The 20,358-nt window shown below is 44.5% G+C and overlaps 1 protein-coding gene across 10 annotated transcripts in view; it reads right to left on the bottom strand.

Annotated features, from left to right (window-relative positions):
- Positions 1–4,111: 4,111 nt before the first annotated feature.
- LOC133513456 (apoptosis-stimulating of p53 protein 1-like) overlaps positions 4,112–20,358 on the bottom strand; it is a 116,050-nt gene continuing 99,803 nt past the window's right edge. For 9 of the 10 annotated variants that reach the window (XM_061844275.1, XM_061844280.1, XM_061844277.1 and 6 more), the window contains 3 exons: positions 12,844–13,010; positions 12,518–12,717; positions 4,112–6,248 (listed from right to left, as the gene is read on the bottom strand). In XM_061844275.1, the coding sequence (XP_061700259.1) occupies positions 6,207–6,248; positions 12,518–12,717; positions 12,844–13,010 (409 nt within the window). In that variant the 3' untranslated portion in view covers positions 4,112–6,206. Of the gene's footprint in view, positions 6,249–12,517; positions 12,718–12,843; positions 13,011–20,358 lie in introns of those variants that run through there. The other variant, XR_009798499.1, reaches the window with a different exon arrangement.

Genomic DNA, 20,358 nt, shown 5'->3' with positions numbered 1-20,358 from the left:
GAGGGACAGATGGTGGTGGACTTTGTAAAAAGGATTGAAATGGCTGGAGTGAACATTTTTTTTTCCCAGAAGAAGCAGGAACATAAAGTGACCTACAAGAGCAGAGGTAGAAGCACGCAGGTGGATTATATTTTGTGCAGACAATTTAATCTGAAGGAGATTACTAACTGTAAAGTAGTGGTAGGGGACAGCATAGGATGGTGGTGTGTAGGATGACTCTGATGGATGGTTGTAAGATTAAGAAGACAAAGGTTGAGCAGAGAAGCATGTGGTGGAAGCTGAGAAAGGAAGAATGTTGTGCTGCTTTTGAGAAAGCGGTGAGATAGGCTTTCGATGGACAGGAGGAGCTCCTGGAAGACTGGAGTACTACAGCCAAGGTGATCAGAGAGACAGGCAGGAGAGTATTTGGTGTGTCTTCTGGAAGGAAAGGGGAGAAGGAGACTTGGTGGTGGAACCCCAAAATACAGGAAGTCATACAAGGAAAGAGGTTAGCAAGGAAGAAGTGGGACACTGAGAGGACTGACAAGAGGCGGAAGGAATACATTGAGATACGATGTAGGGCAAAGATAGAGGTGGCGAAGCCTAAACAAGAGGTATGACGATATATACGCCAAGTTAGACATGAAAGCCCCCCCCCCTGGACCCTAGTCTGGTGAAGCTGGTGAAGAGGATGATGGAGCGCAGGACCAGAGCCATGACCGCCACCATCACAGCCATCCCGAAGTCTCTCCAGCTCCAGGGTGGCTCCACAGAACTCCCCAGCTCCTCCTGGACAGGAACGTGACAAGGCGGCGACGCCATCGCCACCTCCTGGACAGCAACGTGAGAAGGCGGCGACACCATCGCCACCTCCTGGACAGCAACGTGAGAAGGCGGCAACACCATCGCCACCTCCTGGACAGCAACGTGAGAAGGCGGCGACACCATCGCCAACTCCTAGACAGCAACGTGAGGCGGCTGGGGAACTGTCGCCACCTCCTGGACAGGAACGTGAGAAGGCAGAGGCAGCATCACCAACTCCACCTCCTCCTGGGCGGGAACGTGAGGTGGCTGGGGAACTGTCGCCACCTCCTGGACAGGAACGTGAGAAGGCAGCGTCAGTGTCACTGTCGCCAACTCCTGGACGGGAACGTATGGGCGTGCCCGTCGCCGAGAGAGCAGGAACGGGGAGCGACCGCGGGCCGGTCGCCGACAGAGCAGGAGTGTGGAGTGTCCGCGGGGCGGTTGCCACTGGTACTCCAGAGCACGGACGGGAAGCGGCTGAGGAGACGTTGCCACCTCCTGGACAGCAACGTGAGGCGGCATCGGGTCGGTCCCCACTGCCACCTGAGCTTGCGGTGCATTCGTTGAGACAGCAACATGGGCGTGGCGCGGTGGCGAATCCGTGAACGAGAGTCGGCAGAGAGTCAGTTGAAACTGACACGTGGGCGTGTCTCGGGAGCAGGTCTGTTCCAACTGCCGCGTGAACTCTGCTCGGAACAGCCAAAACCTCGACGTGGGAATGGCGAGGAGGAGGGTCAGTTTCCACAGCTACGTGCGCTTGGCGAGGTGGCGAGTCCGTTCCCACTGCGACGTGCACTTGGCAAGGTGGCGAGTCCGTTCCCACTGCAGCGTGCGCTTGGCGAGGGGGCGGGTCGGTTTCCACGGCAACGTGAACGAGAGTAGGCAGAGAGTCAGTCGAAACTGACACGTGGGCGTGTCTTGGGAGCGGGTCAGTTCCAACTGCCACATGAACCTGCATCAGCAGTGAGTCCGTCGCAGTTGTGACGTCAGCGTAGCTCGGCTGGTTCGCCAATCCTTGCCGGACCTGGGCCGTGAGAGCCGCCAATTCGGCGCTCTGCCGCTCTATCTGCGCCCGCATTTCGCGGCAGAACGATTTGGCGGCTCCTCCTCCCTCTGGGCTGGAAGCTTCGCCACCAGCGGCGGGTCTGCCGGTTTCGCTGTTGCCGGCGAGGAATGGGAGGACGATGTCCGCAGCGGGAGGCACCGGGGAGTGTCCGGCCGGGGCGTCGGGTAGATGGCCAAGCGGGCTTCCTCATACGGATTGGTGTACTTAAACCTACCGGGCGAAGACGCTCGGGTGCTGGAAACGTGGGGAGGTGAAACAAACTGACTGGGATGAAAGATCGGACGAGCAGATTCATAATCAGAATAATCGGAGTCGTACTCCGGCAGCCGGTCATACAAATCACGGTCCTCTTCATATTCCGAAAAGTCAGAGTCCAGAAGAATATGAGGAGCCGGACGGGTCGTGTTCGGGACGTATTCATACCTCGCTGGCGGAGCGTAAGACACGGAAGCGGAGGACATCAGGGAGCCTACCCGGATCGGACAGGCTTGGTCCTCCGGCAGACGGTCTACCTTGCGTCGGTCTTTCCTGCTGGGTCCTGTGTTGGCCAGTTCGTTCTGTCACGTCCCATCGGAACGAGAGTAGGACCCAAATGCAGGACTCGGAAGATGGAAGGTAGTTCAAGGAGAAACGTTTATTATATGCAGAGGTAGAGGATCGAGCAGGCAGTCCGGTGCAGCAGCGGTAGTTGGGACGTCAGGCGAAGAGAGCAGGTGAGCGGGCAGGCAGGAGTCGGTACACAGGAGAACAATCAAAGCAGGCAGAAGTAACGAAGGTGCCAGGCTTACAAGGGTGGTCGGAGAACAGGCGAAGGTCAGTACACACAGGTTCGATCAGGGATACCGGAGCACACGAACGGGACATGAAGATCAACGAACTGGCGGGGACCAATCGTCATCGGGGTGATATAAATACACAGACTAATCAGCCCGCATGAGACGCAGGTGTGCGCCCCAATCAGCGCACCTGCGCAGGCACCCGCACAGCTCGTGCTGGAGCGGCATGATCATGACAAAGAGAAGGTAAGAAGGAGCTAGAGTACATTGTGTCTTTGTGGATCTAGAGAAAGCTCATGACAGAGTACCAAGAGAGGAACTGTGGTACTGCCTGTGTAAGTCTGGTGTGGCAGAGAAATATGTTAGAATAGCACAGGAGAGGGCAGGAGAACAGCGGTGAGGTGTGCCGGAGGTGTGACAGAAGAATTTAAGGTACAGGTGGGACTGCATCAGGGATCAGTTCTAGGCCCCTTACTGTTTGCTGTGGTAATGGATAGGCTGACGGATGAGGATAGAGTGGAATCCCCTTGGACCATGATGTTCGCAGATGACATTGTGATATGCAGTGAAAGCAGGGAGCAGGTGGAGGAACAGTTAGAAAGATGGAGGCATGCAAGGCAAAGGAAAGGATGAAGATTAGCCAACGTAAAACAGAATATACGTGCGTAAATAAGAGGGGTGGAGGGGGAAGAGTGAGGCTCCAGGGAGAAGAGATAGCGAAGGTGGACGACTTCAAATACTTGGGGTCAACAATACAGAGCAATCGTGAGTGTGGTAAGGTAAGTGAAGAAATTGGTCCAAGCAGGCTGGAACAGCTGGCAGAAGGTATCTGGTGTGTTACGTGACAGAAGAGTCTCTGCTAGGATGAAGGGCAAAGTTTATATAACAGTGGTGAGGGCGGCCATGATGTACGGATCAGTGACGGTGATACTGAAGAGACAACAGGAAGCAGAACTGGTGTTGGCAGAAATGAAGGTACTGAGGTTCTTGCTAGGAGTGAGCAGGTTTGATAGGATTAGAAATGAGCTTTAGAGGGACAGCCAATGTTGTTGTTCTCCTCGCCAATGTTTTGGAGATAATGTTCGAGAGAGCAGACTTCAATGGTTTGGACATATCCAGAGGTGAGAGAGTGAGTACATTGGTAGAAGGGTGCTGAGGATGGAGCCGCCAGGCAAAAGAACGAGAGGAAGACCAAAGAGAAGCGTGATGGATGTTGTGAGGGAGGACATGAGGGCACTTGGTGTTCGAGAGGAAGATGTAGGAGATAGGCTTTTATGGAAAAAGATAACACACAGTGGCGACCCCTAACGGGACAAGCCGAAAATAAAAGAAGACCAGATCCAAAGCTGTACAAACCAAGGTCCAATGGCAAATGCCTTGAATAGAATTTTTGTTTAGTTTTCTTCAAAGGTATAGCCAGATAGCGCTGTAAATGATTATATTACAGTCACAATCATATAAAACACCACACCTATTGTTTCAGATTATGTTATGCACATCATGTATTTATTTTCATTATACATAAGGAATTGTTGTTTGGTGTCAAATAACAAACGTACATTGTGTGGTAACAGTATGTGAGAAATACATTCTTGAGACAAGTTAGGTACAATAAAATCTTCTCTTAATTAATTCAACAATGAATTTTATGTAATTCATGACAAATTTAAATTGAATTGGAGTTGTTTTCATCTTTTGTATTGTAAAATACAAGTGCATGAGGAAATGGCCAAAACAGTTCAAGGACAATGTTTCTCAATGAACAAGTGCAAGGAATTTCGGGATTTCATCACAAAAATAACTGTATGTCAGTGGCAAGGCCGAACACCAACATTGAGCCGTCAGGTGCCACTGCATCAAAAAGTGACATCACTGAGTAAAGGCTTTCACTGCATCAGTTTATGAACAATAAATATGAGTATAATAATATATAATATAATAGTCAATGACTGTTTGATTATCCATTTGCACATTAAATAACTTGTTTTTGTAATGTATGCAATTGAATATTGGTTGAATATGATTTGCAAATTATTGTATTCTGTTTTTATTTGTTTAAAAAAATCATTCCAACTTCATTGGATTTGGGGCTGTATTTACACACGCACGCACACGCGCGCGCGCACACGCACGCAGACATATATGCACACTGTGCAGTGACAAAGTATTTTAGTTTATTCTTTATCATAGTTTCCCCAGTTTGTTTAACTTTATCAAACAAATGTAATTGACTATTTATCCATCCATCCATCCATCCATTTTCTGAGCCACTTATCCTCACAAGGGTCATGAGAGTGCTGGAGCCTATCCCAGTTGCCAATAGGCAGGAGGCAGGGTACACCCTGAACTGGTTGCCAGCTAATCGCAGGGCACATGGAGACAGACAACAGTTGCACTCAAAATCACACCTAGGGGCAATTTAGAATCTCCAATAAATGCATGTTTTGGGGGTGTAGGAGGAAACCAGAGTGCCCGGACAAAAAACCCACACAGGCACAGGCCCAGGGAGAACATGCAAACTCCACACAGGTAGGGCTGGGACTTGAACCCCGTTGCTCAGAACTCTGAGGCCAATGCTCCAGAGGTTCACCACCATGCTGTTTGACTATATATTATAGCCATTCATCCATCCATCCATCCAAGCCACTTATCCCCACAAGGGTCACTGAGACCTGGAGCCCATCTCAGCTAGCTACGGGCGAAAGGCAGACTACACCCTGAACTGGTTATCCTTGCCAGGATTGCGGGTATGCTCTGAACCCTACCCCAGCGATTGTATCTTCGGGCAAGAGGTGGGGTAGACTCTGAGACTCTGGTCGCCAACCAATCGCAGGGCACACATTGACAAAAAAACATTTGGAGAAACATTCACACCTATGGGCAATTTCGAGTCTTCAATTAGCCTTCCATGCATGTTTTGGGAATGTGGGAGGAAATCTGAGTGCCCAGAGAAAACCCATGCAGGTACGGGTAGACTCCAAACTCCTGGAATTTTAAGACCATGCAAAGTTGAGAAACACATGTGGAACTTTTACTAATCTAAACTCTAATGTAGCTGAACCCTTTTCATTTATCCATCTTTCCATCCATTTTCTGAGCTGCTTATCCTCACAAGGGTGACGGGGAGTGCTGGAGCCAATCCCAGCTGTCATCAGGCAAAAGGCAGGGTACACCCTGAACTGGTCGTCAGCCAGTCGCAGGCCACATGGAGACATTCACACTCACAATCACACCTAGGGGCAATTTAGAGTGTTTTGGGGATGTGGGAGGAAACCAGAGTGCCCGGAGAAAACCCACGTAGGCACGGGAAAAACATCCAAACTCCACACCAGTGGGCCCGGGATTCGAACCCCACTTCTCAGAACTGTAAGACCAAGGCTCTGCAGCTGCGCCACTGTTCCACTTTTTCATTCCATATGATAAGTGATTAGATTTGTGGAAGTTTAGCATTTGAAAGAATATTTGTTTGAATAATAAGATCCTTCTCTCTTCTTTCAGGGAGCATCATGTTTTAACCCACATTCCATCCACAGTCCACGTTGCTTCTCTCCTTCTCTGCCAGCCTATGAATATGATCTGGGCTAGGCCAGTGAGCGTTGCCTGGGTTTGATCCTCGGATACAGCTGGAGAGAAAGAAAGACAGGAACAGTGTGACTTTATGTTTAAATAAAACAATACAGAAGCAAAGAGGTAATGGAACATGGAAATCACGTACAAATACTCAGTTGGTCCCATTCCCAAAGACCTTCGATATTGATATAGATGTATCCGCGATTAATGGATAAAATAGTCTAACACACCAATGCAGGCTTTCAAAAAGCAGCAGCAAACAATGCCCACTAATATGCACAAATGAGCAACAAGGCAAGTGATTTACCACAACATTACACTCACTAACGGTGATTGAATAAATAAACCAACAGTAAAATAAATAAATAAAAGGGGCAGATGAACAGACAGAGGGGCATATTCTCTTGTATGATTAAAGCCCAACTGACACCAAAAGCATGATTTTTAGTATGTTTTTATTTTTTTTAAAAAGGCAACAGGAATGGACCCATCTGTTTTTTCACCATGCAACATGATTTTGACGTACGTAGCTTTTTGTAACTCCCGCCATTAAAATCCTCTCAAGGGATTTGTTTTGGAGAGGAAGTAGGAAGTGACGTTATTTGCAGACGCCCACTCAGGCGGGTTCGTGTATTTATACATGTTTTGGCTGCTGGAAGGTAGCTCTTTGTTCCTTCGTGTTAGCCAAAATGCTGGCCAGTTGTATTGCTGGATATTGCTCGCACACTCGGGAGGATGGATTCATTTTTCACACTTTTGTAAAAGACGGTTCATCGGGAAAAATGGACTGCACAGGTGCAAAGGATGAGAGCTTCTTGGGTTCCAAATGACAGGTAGGTGTGTATAGAGCTATTAAAAAATGATAGTTTGGGGGGGGACGACATAATGCTTCTTTCAGCGAGTGACGACAACGCTCGCAGCCGGGCCGCTTTACAGCGTTGTCGTCGCTCATGGCTTAGTACGCTACATACTGTCATACATACTGTCGGGGAGTTTGTTGTTAGTTAAAAGTGATGCACATATCATTTAAATATGGCTCGAAACAATAGGGTAATATTCCACTTCACTCGATTGTGAGATGTTCTCTTCTTCAAAAAGAACTTTCGTGTCAGAACGGGCATCGGAAAAATCCGTTAATCTCTGCTGTTCATCTCCCATAGCAGGTGGCACTACGTGTTTTCAATAGCAAAAGTCCTAAATTCAAAAGCCAGCATCTGTGATGGGATGGGGGTGTGTTCGTGCCCATGGAAATGGAAACTTGCACATTTATGAAGGCGCTACTAATGCCGGAAGGTACATACTAACAAACAAGATATGCTGTCATCCATGTAAAATTTTTTCAGGTATGTGTCATGGCCCTGCCAGTTCCTGTCCTGGCTGTGCCGGTCCCCGATGTGGCACGCACCTGCCGCAATCAGCAGAGGCACACACCTGTACCTCATCACAAGTAATTACATCCCATGCATATAGGGCTACACCTACGGTCTGGCCTCTGCCAGATCATTGTCTTTCCGCAACTCCCTGATCCTGTTCCTGCTTTCTCATGGAAAGCTGATGCTTTCTCTCGCATTTCTCAACCCCCACATTCCTCCTGACCTGCCTCTTATGCCTGCAGATTCTATTACTGCTGCCTCCGTGGACTGCCTGTTGGTATTTTGACATCGGACTGAATAAAGACACTTCCCGAACTGCTCCTGGGTCTTGTGAGCTGTGCATTTGGGTTCAATCCCGTGTTCTGGCCCTGACAGAACGACTCTGCCTATTTCAGCAAGACAATGCCAACACTCATTCTGCACGTCACAGCTGGGTGGTGTTGCAGTAAGAGTGTGAGTACTTGACTGACCTGTTTTCCATTGAAAATGTGTGTCACATTATGGAGTGCAAAAACTCAACCACTGAGACCCCAGACTGTTGAGCAACTGAAGTTGTACATCAAGCAAGAATGGAAAAAAAGAGTTGCTTCAACAATTAGTGTCCTCAGTTTCCAAATTATTACCTAATGGTGTTAAAAGCAAAAGTGATGTAACACAGCCGTGAACATGCCAGGTGTTTGGGAATGTGTGTGAATAATGAGAAAAAAGATTGGGATTTTTTTTTTTAGATTTCTTCTTCTTTTCCTTTCATCTCGTCCCGTTAGGGATCGCCCCAGTGTGTCACCTTTTTCCATTTCGGCCTATCTCGTGCATCCTCTTCTCTAACACCCACTGTCCTCATGTCCTCCCTCACAACATCAACCATCATCAACCTTTTCTTTGGTCTTCCTCTTGCTCTTTTGCCCGGCAGCTCCATCCACAGCACCGTTCTACCAATATACTCTCTCTCGCCTCTTAACATGTCCAAACCATTTAAGTCTGCTCTCTCTAACCTTGTCTCCAAAACATCCAACTTTGACTGTCCCTCTAATGAGCTCATTTCTAATCCTATCCAACCGGTTCACTCCAAGCGAGAACCTCAACATCTACATTTCTGCTACCTCCAGTTCTGCTTCCTGTTGTTTCTTCAGTGCCACCGTCTCTAATCCGTACATCATGGCCGGCCTCACCACTGTTTTATAAACTTTGCCCTTCATCCTAGCGGAAACTCTTCTGTCACGTAGAACACCAGACACGTTCCGCCAACTTTTCCACCCGGCTTGGACCCGTTTCTTCACTTCCTTACCACACTCTCCATTGCTCTGTATTGTTGACTCCAAGTATTTGAAATCGTCCACCCTCGCTATCTCTTCTCCCTGGAGCTTCACTCTTCCTCCTGTGCCCCTCTCATTCATGCATATATATTCTGTTTTACTTTGGCTAATATTCATTCCTCTCCTTTCCATTGCATCTGCAATTGTTCCTCTGCCTGCTCCCTGCTTTCACTGCAGATTACAATATCATTTGCAAACATCATAGTCCAAAAGGATTCCAGTTTTACCTCATCTGTCAGCCTATCCATTACTACCACAAAACAGTAAGGGGCTCAGCGCGGATCCCTGATGCAGTCCCACCTCCACGTTAAATTCTTCTGACACACCTACTGCACATCTCACCGCTGTTCTGCTGCCCTCATACATGTCCTGTAGTATTCTAACATATTTCTCCACAACACCAGACTCGCACATGCAGTACCACAGTTCCTCTCTTGGTACTCTGTCATAGGTTTTTGCTCGGTCTACAAAGACACAACGTAGCTCCTTCTGACCTTCTCTGTACTTTTCCACGAGCATCCTCAAGGCAAATAATGCATCTGTGGTACTCTTTCTAGGCATGAAAACCATACCGTTGCTTGCATATACTACTTCTGACTTGAGTCTAGCCTCCACTACTACTACAGGAAGGGGCTCAGAGCTGATCCCTGATGCAGTCCCACCTCCACCTTAAATTCCTCTGTCACACCTAAGGCACACCTCACCATTGTTCTGCTGCCATCATACATGTCCTGTACTATTTTAACATACTTCTCTGCCACACCAGACTTACGCATGCAGTACCACAGTTCCTCTCTTGGTACTCTGTCATAGGCTTTCTCTAGATCCACAAAGACACAATGTAGCTCCTTCTGACCTTCTTTGTACTTTTCCACTAGCATCCTCAAGGCAAATAATGCATCTGTGGTACTCTTTCTAGGCATGAAACCATACTGTTGCTCGCAGATACTTACTTCTGTCCTGAGTCTAGCCTCCACTACTCTTTCCCATAACTTCATTCTGTGGCTCATCTTCTTTATTCCTCTGCAGTTTCCACAGTTCTGAACATCGCCTTTGTTCTTAAAAATGGGAATTAGTACATTTTTCCTCCATTCTTCTGGCATCTTCTCTCCCGCTAGTATTCTATTGAATAAGTTGGTCAAAAACTCCACAGCCACCTCTCCAAATTGCTTCCATACCTCCACTGGTATGTCATCAGGACCAACTGTCTTTCCATTTTTCATCCTGTTCTGTTTTTCTTCATCCTCTGTCATGCAGTAAAGAAAATAAGTATTTGAACACCCTGCTATATTGCAAGTTCTCGCACTTAGAAATCATGGAGGGGTCTGAAATATTCATCGTAGGTGCATGTCCACTGTGAGAACGATAATCTAAAAAGAAAACTCCAGAAATCACAATGTATGATTTTTTTTAATGATTTATTTGTGTGATACAGCTGCAAATAAGTATTTGAACACCTATCAGCTAGAATTTCTGACCCTCAAAGATCTGTTAGTCTGCCTTTAAAAGTCCACCTCCACTCCATGTATTATCCTGAATCAGATGCACCTGTGTGAGGTCATTAGCTGCATGAAGACACCTGTCCACCCCAGACAATCAGTAAGACTCAAACTTGTAACATGGCCAAGACCAAAGAGCTGTCCAAAGACACCAAAGACAAAATTGTACAATTACACATGGCTGGAAAGGGCTACGGAGAAATTGCCAAGCAGCTTGGTGAAAAAAGGTCTACTGTTGGAGCAATCATTAGAAAATGGAAGAATCTAAACATGACGGTCAATCTCAATTGGAGTGGAGCCCCATGCTTCCTCGTGGGGTTTCATTGATCCCTAAAAAGGTGAGGAATCAGCCCAGCACTACACAGCAGGACTTGGTCAATGACCTGAAAAGAGCTGAGATCACCGTTTCCACGGTGACTGTTGGTATTACACTAAGACGTCATGGTTTGAAATCAAGCATGGCATGGAAGGTTGCCCTGCTTCAACCAGCATATGTCAAGGCCCGTCTTAAGTTTGCCTATGACCATTTGGATGATACAGAGGAGTCATGGGATAAGGTTTTGTGGTCAGATGAGACCAAAATTGAAGTTTTTGGTCAAAATTCCACTAACTGTGTTTGGAGGAAAACGAATGATGAGTTCCATCCCAAGAACTCCATCCCCACTGTGAAGTATGGGGGTGGCAGCATCATGCTTTGTGGGTGTTTTTCTGCACATAGGACAGGACAACTGCACAGCATTAAGGGGAGGATGACCGCGGCCATGTATTGTGAGATTTTGGGGAACAACCTCTTTCCCTCCGTCAGAGCATTGAAGATGGTTCGTGGCTGGGTCTTTCAACACCACACTGACCCAAAGCACACAGCCAGGAAAACCAAGGAGTGGCTCCGTAAGAAGCTTATCAAAGTTCTGGTGTGGCTTAGCCAGTCTCCAAACCTAAACCCAATAGAAAATCTTTTGAGGGATCTGAAACTGGGTGTTTCTCAGCGACAGCCCAGAAAGCTGTCTGATCTAGAGAAGATCTGTGTGGAGGAGTGGGCCAAAATCCCTCCTGCAGTGTGTGCAAACCTGGTGAACAACTACAGGAAACGTTTGACCTCTGCAATTGCAAATAAATGCTACCTGACCAAATATTATACCCATTCACGGGCAGGGTGGCAATGTTTTGCCTTATTGAGATAAAATTCTCCTAACAGGCCACAATCAAGGAAATAACACTTCATTTTCGTTTCAGGCATAAAACAAAGGGCAAAAAAGATGTACCCTTTTGCAGACAGCGTTCCAAAACTGGGACGGGTATGTTATCAGTTCTGGGAAGTGGTGCATACGAGAGATATGTTTATTAATTAATTTTTACTCCAGAACAAAACTTACGCATTCATAACACTGATGGATTAGCATTTTGAAGACAAACTTGGTTGCATACTGACCTTTCTCTCTTTCTTTTCTTGGAAAACACTCATACCAAATTATGGCTTCAGATTAAAACACTTGAATATTTTGATTTCCTGAAGGATATAGTTTATGAAAATCATGATGTCTCAAAAATGGGACGCCGAATGGGTTTAACATTCGTTTTCTCAGGTTTTCAAATACTCATTTGCAGCTGTATCACACAAATAAATCATAAAAAAAATAATTCATTGGGATTTCTGGATTTTTCTTTTAAGATGATGTCACTCACAGTGGACATGCACCTACGATGAACATTTCAGACCCCTCTAAGTGGGAGAACTTGCAATATAGCAGAGTGTTCAAATACTTATTTTCTTCACCTTAGGCTTTCTTTGGGTCTACAAAGATATAATGTACCTCCTTCTGACCTTCTCTGTACTTTTCCACGAGCATCCTCAAGCCAAATAATGCATCTGCGGTACTGTTTCTAGGCATGAAACCATACTGTTGCCCGCAGATACTTAATTCTGTCCTGAGTCTACCCTCTACTCCTCTTTCCCATAACTTCATTGTGTGGATCATCATCTTTATTCATCTAGTTTCCACAGCCCTGAACATCACCTTTGTTCTTAAAAATGGGTACTAGCACACTTTTCCTCCATTCTTCTGGCTTTTGGATTTACTGTACATTATTAGCATGTGAAGGAAGTTTTCAAATATTAGTGAGCAGCACAGTGTCATACCCCCAGCAAGTTCCGGGGAACATATCCTTCACGATCATTGAGTCGAGCCCACCACCACTCTGTCTCGGTGATATCACACCGTCGCAAGATGGTGAGAGCATCTCTCTCGTTGAAGGAAAGCTCATCAGATTCCTGGGCGGTGTAGTCCCAGAGTGCATAGACCAAGCCTTTGTTCATCACGCCCAATTTCTCCTGTACACCTGACACAAACATTTAATGAGGATATCCAAATGCAATTTATCATCAACATATGATTTGAGTGAATTAGATGATTTGCTAAATTCAATTTTGATGCACATTCTATTTCCGTTATCTACGGTACCTACCATAGAGGAACTGAGAACACTGGGTGTAGCCTTCCTCCATTTCTTCACATTTGTCTGCTGCTGTTTCAACATCACTGATTGTTTGGGCAAAAATGGCTGCCCCTGATTCTACCAACATCTTACAGAGGTGCACAGTGTTACAGGAAGCGGCACAGTGCAGCGGCGTCCTAAGGATAAAGGAACCACGAAAATGTGAGTAAAATATAAAAACAAATACATTAATCTGTATACTTTACATTGATTTTATCAGCCTTATCAGAATCAGCCAATAATTGGCTGTTTGTCATTCATAAACTGCCAATACAATCAATGTGTTGTTGTTGTCTTTTCGTCTTTTTTTTGTCTTTTGTTGTTGTTGTCAATGTTGTCTGATTTTGATTGATCAGCTCCGGAAAAAGATGTTTACTCCATTTCGTCATCACGGACAGTATGTAGGAATCCAAAAGCTAGTTAATTTTTATGTAGTTGTGTTTTTATTTTTTTTCGTATCTTTTGACGTTGTGTTGTAAATATCTGACAACTAGTGAAGCCATTTAAAAAAAAAAAAAAACGTCGTGCCATGGTACAGACTGACTGAATTATGAGGACAAAATGGGGGAAAAGGTGTATCGACAGTCACCAGCACTCAGGAGAGGACTTTAATTCAAGGCTTGCTAGAGGTATGTTCGCATACTTTTAATACAATACAGCTCCCAAGCAGGCAACAAACCGTTATGTAGCCTAGAAAGCTAGTGCTAGGCTTCATGCTAGCAGTTGGATGTAGACAAGCTGCTGTTTTGTCAAATTATCCTCTAAAGCTTCAGAGTGGGTGAAATAATTTAATTACAATCAAGTAATTCCAAGTACAATAAGTTAGCAGCCATTATATCTCTCATGTTGTGATGTTGATTTGACCTGAATGATTAAATACAGGACATGATCTGAGCAGAGCAGTGATTTCCAATTTTTGTGGAGAACAAGGCACATATTTTACAACTAAAAATGTCACGGCACACCAACAAACAAAAATGTGACAAAATAGATATTTTAATTTCTTTATGTACCTAATGCCCTCAGAAAGAAGACCATTCATTCGCTCTGTAACTATGCCTCACTCGCATAAAGCAAAGGCAAGGCAAGTTTATTTGTATACTGTTTCACAATTCAACAAGAAGGTAATTCAAAGTGCTTTCCAAAGACATCAAAACATGAATACAAACATGATTTTAGATTAACACAAAAAAGAGATGAACAATAGATGAAATCATCTAAAAATCATTATTCTTTCATTATTAAATTTATAAAAGTACCAGTTCAGATTTGGATCTTTAATAAAAAGCAGCTGAGAACAGGTATGTCTTCATGTTGGATTTAAATACACTGCTTCAAGTGATCTAATGCGTTCTTGGAGTTTTGTCCGGTTTTGACTCTGGGAACTGATTTAAAAAAAAAACAAACAAAAAAAAAAAAAACAGATCCAGAGGGTTCTTACTGGGTCAGGACTTCACTGATGTATTTTGCTCAAACACTATTCAGAGCTTTACACACCAGCATCAAAACTTTGAAGTCTGTCCTCTGATGGACAGGCAGCCAGTGTAAAGACCTCAGAGCTGGACTGATGTGGTCCAGTGTTTTGATATTTGTAGGATCTTGAGCCGCGGAGTTCTGAATGAGCTGCAGTTGTCTGATTTTCTAGGCAGACCATGCTGTTACAATAATCAAGCCTTCTAAAAATGAATGCATGGACTAATTTTCCCAGGTCCTGCTGAGACAAGTCTTTTAACCATAATATATTCTTAAGGGGCAGTATGGTGGCGTTGGCCTCACAGTCAATAAATCCGTGCAGGGGGCCTAAGCCACGCCCACTTAGATACTGTTGTTATGCATCCCAAGCTACCGATCAAAATGGCAGACGCAGTGCGGCCGAAGCATGTTATGAGCGATTCATTAGAGTGAATTCCCCATAGTGTTTCTGTTTCCTTTATGCCCATTATGCCCATGTATCAGAAATATCGACAAAGAGTGCACAGAAGGGCCTGATTTACTTTCAACAGGGATATATTCATAATGTCAAGGTTTCCCAAACGGGAATGCCAGTTAAAGTTTCTGCAATGTGTGCTTCTGCAATGTGTTGGCCGTATGTCCATGTGAAAGAATCAACCACCTCATAAATTAATTTTGGACATCGAATCCAATAAGATTTCTGATGCCTATTGTTCATGCAAAGCTGGGTAAGTTTGCATTTTTATGCTACATAAACATGTCGATTCGAAATTATATCTACGTTCATAGTGGATGATTAATTTACATAAATTATGGCAGTATGCATGTCCTCTATTGGTCTGAATGCACATACTATACATGTAAATGTAGACCCAAAATATTTGTATTCACGTGATGTGTTTAATCCTGGATAAGAACACTTGAGAGCAAAGCTGAGGTGCAGCTGGAAGCTTTGAGTTTCGCCCGGCTCAGGTAGAGCTTACTCCTCCTTCTAAATGTTACACCGACGAATTGAATAGCTTACCTTGGAACAAACGGCTTTGTCCTGATTTATCTTCGATACATTCAGATAGTCGTGAGGTCGGCCACGAGCCTTAATCCACCATTTGCATTTATCTAAATTACACTTTGGGGTGGGAAAGCGCACTAGATATCCTCCCAGTAATCTCGCTGGATAGCGCTCATCTCCATTACAAGTTACAGAGCCACATCGAAGCACCATATTTCCAAATCGGATATAAGGCAGACAATACACTCGTAATTCAGAGGTTTAACGTAACCATGCGTTCTCATTGTTTGTGGGTAAAGGACAGTGACTCTGGAGAGCATGGGGGAGTTCAGAAAATGACGCTCACTGATTGGTCAAAAGGGAGCTGTCAATCATTCTCACATATCCATCCGTTCTGAGGACCGGGGTTCAAATCCTGGCCATGCCTGTGTGGAGTTTGCATGTTCTCCCTGTGCCTCCATGGGTTTTCTCCAGGCACTCTGGTTTCCTCAAATATCGCAAACACGTGCATTAATTTGAGACTCTAAATTGCCCCTTGGTGTGATTGTGAGCGCGACTGTCGTCTGTCTTCATGTGCCCTGCAATTGGCTGCCAACCAGGTCATGGTGTACCCTGCCTCCTGTCTGATGAGAGCTGGGGTTGGCTCCAGCACTTCTGTGACCCTTGTGAGGATAAGCGGCAAAAGAAAATGGATGGATGTATATTCTTAAGGTGATAGTAGGCTGACTTTGTTATTGCTTTGATGTGTTTTTCCAAATTTAGGTCTGGGTCCGTCAGTACACAAAGATTTCTGGCCTGGTTGGTAGTTTTAAGGTGTATACATTCGAGGTCTGTGTTGACCTATAATTGTTTCACTTTCGCTCCAAAAACAATTGCTTATTCTGTTTATGTTTAGCTGTAGAAAGTTGTAACGCATCCAGTCATTGATCTCCTCAATGCATTTACCAAGAGCCTGTGCCCTAACCCTATAAACCATAATTTCTCAAAAGTAATATGCAATTTTTTCAAAAAATATTTTCAAGAAGTCAATAGAGCGCATTATATTTAGGTATGGATCAAAAATAAAAAACACATCACATTGTATAGTCGTATACAGGTACACAGAGTGGTAAAAAAAAAGGTATACAGTGAAGAAAACAAGTATTTAAACAACCCTGCTATAATGCAAGTTCTCCCAATTAGAAATCATGGAAGGGTCTGAAATTTTTATTGTAAGTGCATGTCCACTGCGTGAGAAATAAATCTGACAAGAAAAATCCAGAAATCACAATGGATGATTTTTTAACGATTTATTTGTGCAGTACACTCCAAATAAGTATTTGAACACTTGTCTATCAGATAGAATTCTGACCCTCAAAGATCTGTTAGTCCACCTTTAAAGTCCACCTCCATTCCATATCAGATCCACCTGTGTGAGGTCGTTAGCTGCATAAAGACACCTGTCCACCCCAGACAATCAGTAAGACTCAAACTTGTAACATGACCAAGACCAAGTAGCTGTCCAAAGACACCAGAGACAAAATTGTACAATTACACATGGCTGAAAAGGGCGACGGAGAAATTGCCAAGCAGCTTGGTGAAAAAAGATCTACTGTTGGAGCAATCATTAGAAAATGGAAGAAGCTAAACATGACGGTCAATCTCAATCGGAGTGGAGCCCCATGCACCCTCGTGGGGTCTCATTGATCCTTAGAAAGGTGAGGAATCAGCCCAGGACTACACGACAAGGCTTGGTCAATGACCTGAAAAGAGCTGGGACCACTGTTTCCATGGTGACTGTTGGTAATACACTAAGAGGTAATGGTTTGAAAGCATGTATGGCAGAGAAAGTTCCCCTGCTTAAACCAGCACATGTCAAGGCCTGTCTTAAGTTTGCCAATGACCATTTGGATGATACAGAGGAGTCACAGGAGAACGTTTTGTGGTCAGATGAGACCAAAATGGAACTTTTTGGTCATAATTCCACTAACTGTGTTTGGAGGAAGACAAATGATGAGTTCCATGCCAAGAACACCATCCCTACTGTGAAGAATGGGGTGGTAGCATCATGCTTTAGGGGTGTTTTTCTGCACATGGGGCGGGAGGACTGCACTGTTTTAAGGAGAGGATGACCGCGGCCATGTATTGTGAGATTTTGGGGAACAACCTCTTTCCCTCAGTCAGAGCATTGAAAGGGGAACAACCTCTTTCCCTCAGTCAGAGCATTGAAAATGGGTCGTAGCTGGGTCTTTCAACATGACAATGACCCGAAGCAGACAGCCAGGAAAACCAAGGAGTAAGAAGCATATCAAGGTTCTGGCATAGCCGAGCCAGTCTCCAGACCAAACCCAATAGAAAATCTTTGGAGGGAGCTGAAACTCCATGTTTCTCAGTGACAGCCCAGAAACCTGTGTGATCTAGAGAAGATCTGTGTGGAGGAGTGGGCCAAAATCCCTCCTGCAGTGTGTGTAAACCTGGTGGACAACGACAGGAAACGTTAACTCTGTTAATTAAGTACACAAGTATCCAGCAAATGAACAGGTTATTTAAAAAGACATTGCGTCATTCTGTGGTCGGACCGGTGATTGTTTTTTTGTTTGTTTTTAAGTAGGTGATCCGTGATTGGCCCCAAAAATCACTTAATGAGCTGTTGGCCAGCTGTTCCACATGAGGCATCTCACTAAACAGTTGGATTTTGGTTTTAAATGTACAATATTGCATAATCGTGTCAATGATTATGTTCTACTGTTCACTGCTTTCTTCTTCCTTACAGCTTTTTCCTATTTGCACTCGCAATCATACCTAGGGGTAATTTAGAGTCTCCAATTAATGTATGTTTTTGGAATGTGGGAGGAAATCGGAGTGCCTGGAGAAAACCCACGCAGGCACGGGGGGAGAACATGGGAACTCCACACGAGCAGGGCCAGGATTGAACCGATCTTGGGTTTCTCATTTTAAGGTTTTCTAATTTTGTTCAAGAATTTTCCATCTCAATGCATCACTGATCTTGAGATCATCACATTTTGATGTAGGTTTAGGGAAAAGTAATTTATTTCTTTCTTATGTTCATAATTGTTACATAAGCTTTCTGCTTTATAATGGAAACCAGTTCATTAGAGTCCGGTTTTATACGTTTATAAACTTTTAGAATAAATCAAGTCAGATGTAATATTAACATGGGGGGGGGGGTGTCATACTATCAAATTTAGGTCATACCAGCACTAGTGTTGGTGATGATCTGACTAATCAGAGAAGAGTCGCCACTGACGACATTACCATAATGTATTATCAGTCTTGAGATATCCCTAACATTCTGCACATTTTGTCAAACTTAAGAAAATCTTCAATGGTGAATCGCCGGTCACAGCTCTATGCTTCTTTGGCCATCCAACAATAATCTTATTTTAAAAATGGCTGACAGGAAAAGGACAGCCATAGACTAAACTTTTCTCTCTTTTTTTTTTTTTAAATAAACCTTCAAACATCAAACTGAAAATTTCAGTTAAAAAAAACGACACTATGAGTTGGTTAATTGGGTTCATTCATTTTTCCACTGTAAAATATACATATCGCACAGCACTACAGTGTATGATGAAAATGACTTAAAGACTACATATTGAGGACTTATTATGCTGAAGTTTGAACTGTTATGTCCTTTATCTTCATTGAATTAAGTCACATAGATTGGTTATGAAATCAAAGACTTTTGAAATGCAGAGCCCCATTCGAAATGCTCATCTCTTCCTTTGAAATTGGAAAGCTCTGTTCAAAGGGAATCAGTAATGCAATTAACATGATCATAACTACTTCAGTGCCAGTTATGTATATTACCCAGTTGATGTACCCCAAAATTTTCCAGCTATCACTGTTCTACATTGTTAAAATGCAGTATATAGTATATATATATATATATATATATATATAATATATATATATATATATACACACCGACCAACACTCCAACTAACTGTAAGTGAGTCTGAAAACCACGTCTTCTCCTGATGACATCATTGGACAAGGAAGCTGACTGTGCCCCAGCTCGACTCATCCCAGAGGAAAAGGCTCCGGACGATGACACCTGGCACCTTTCTTTAATTTTTTTCATTTCAAGTGTCGGACTCTTTCGAGTCCGAAAGAAGGATTGAAGTATGTCTTATGCCCATATTTAGTCATGACTCCATAATTTCCTCATATCCTCAGTGGAGCTCTGCTCTGTAGCCAGATGTGTCCTTGAGCACATCTCTGCACGTAGGCTAACCTTGATGAACTGCATACTGGACACTTTGTAATAATACATTGCCAGCTAGAACCGGTTGAGACAGAAACCCTTTGTCTAAGTGGAAAGCCCCCGATATCACGCCACAAGTTTGATACCACCCATAGTCCGCCCTTCTGACAAGATAAAGGATGCGTGCTTTCTCTGTACCTTCGCACTTGTGATCTGCTCTTTACAGCCATTGTCTGCAATTCATAAGTGCCCGGAATATTCTGTAAGTAAATTCTTCCAAGAAACTGTTCATCATCTCCAGCCTTCATTTGGATAACCAACATTCTCACGACCCGAAATTAAATGAACACGCGGAGGAAAAAAGCGTCCTCCAACAATCTACATATCCTTGACATTTTTTTATACTCGAACCTTCTTATCCACATACCCTTTTAACTTTAACATAGACTAGGTTGTGTCATGATCCTGCCGCTCCAGCCCGGGCTGTGCGGGTGCCCGCGCGGTTGCGCTGATTGGGAGGTGCACACCTGCGCCTCATGCAGGCTGATTATCCTGTGTATTTATATGACCCCGATGACGACTGGTCCGCGCCAGATCGTTGAGCTTCATGTCCCGTTCGAGTACTCCCGTATCCCTGATCGACAACCGGTGTGTACCGACCTTCGCCTGTTCTTCGACCAACCCCGTAAGCCTGACTCCTTTGACACTTCTGCCTGCTTTGATCATTCTCCCGTGTACCGACTCCTGCCTGCCCGCTCACCTGCTCTCTTCGCCCGACATCCCAACTACCGCTGCTGCACCTGACTGCCTGCCCGAT

This window comes from Syngnathoides biaculeatus, chromosome 15, assembly GCF_019802595.1.
Source record: "Syngnathoides biaculeatus isolate LvHL_M chromosome 15, ASM1980259v1, whole genome shotgun sequence".
Taxonomy (NCBI): domain Eukaryota; kingdom Metazoa; phylum Chordata; class Actinopteri; order Syngnathiformes; family Syngnathidae; genus Syngnathoides; species Syngnathoides biaculeatus.
Note: the sequence above shows the minus strand (reverse complement) of the source record. Positions and strands in the feature narration are given on the sequence as shown.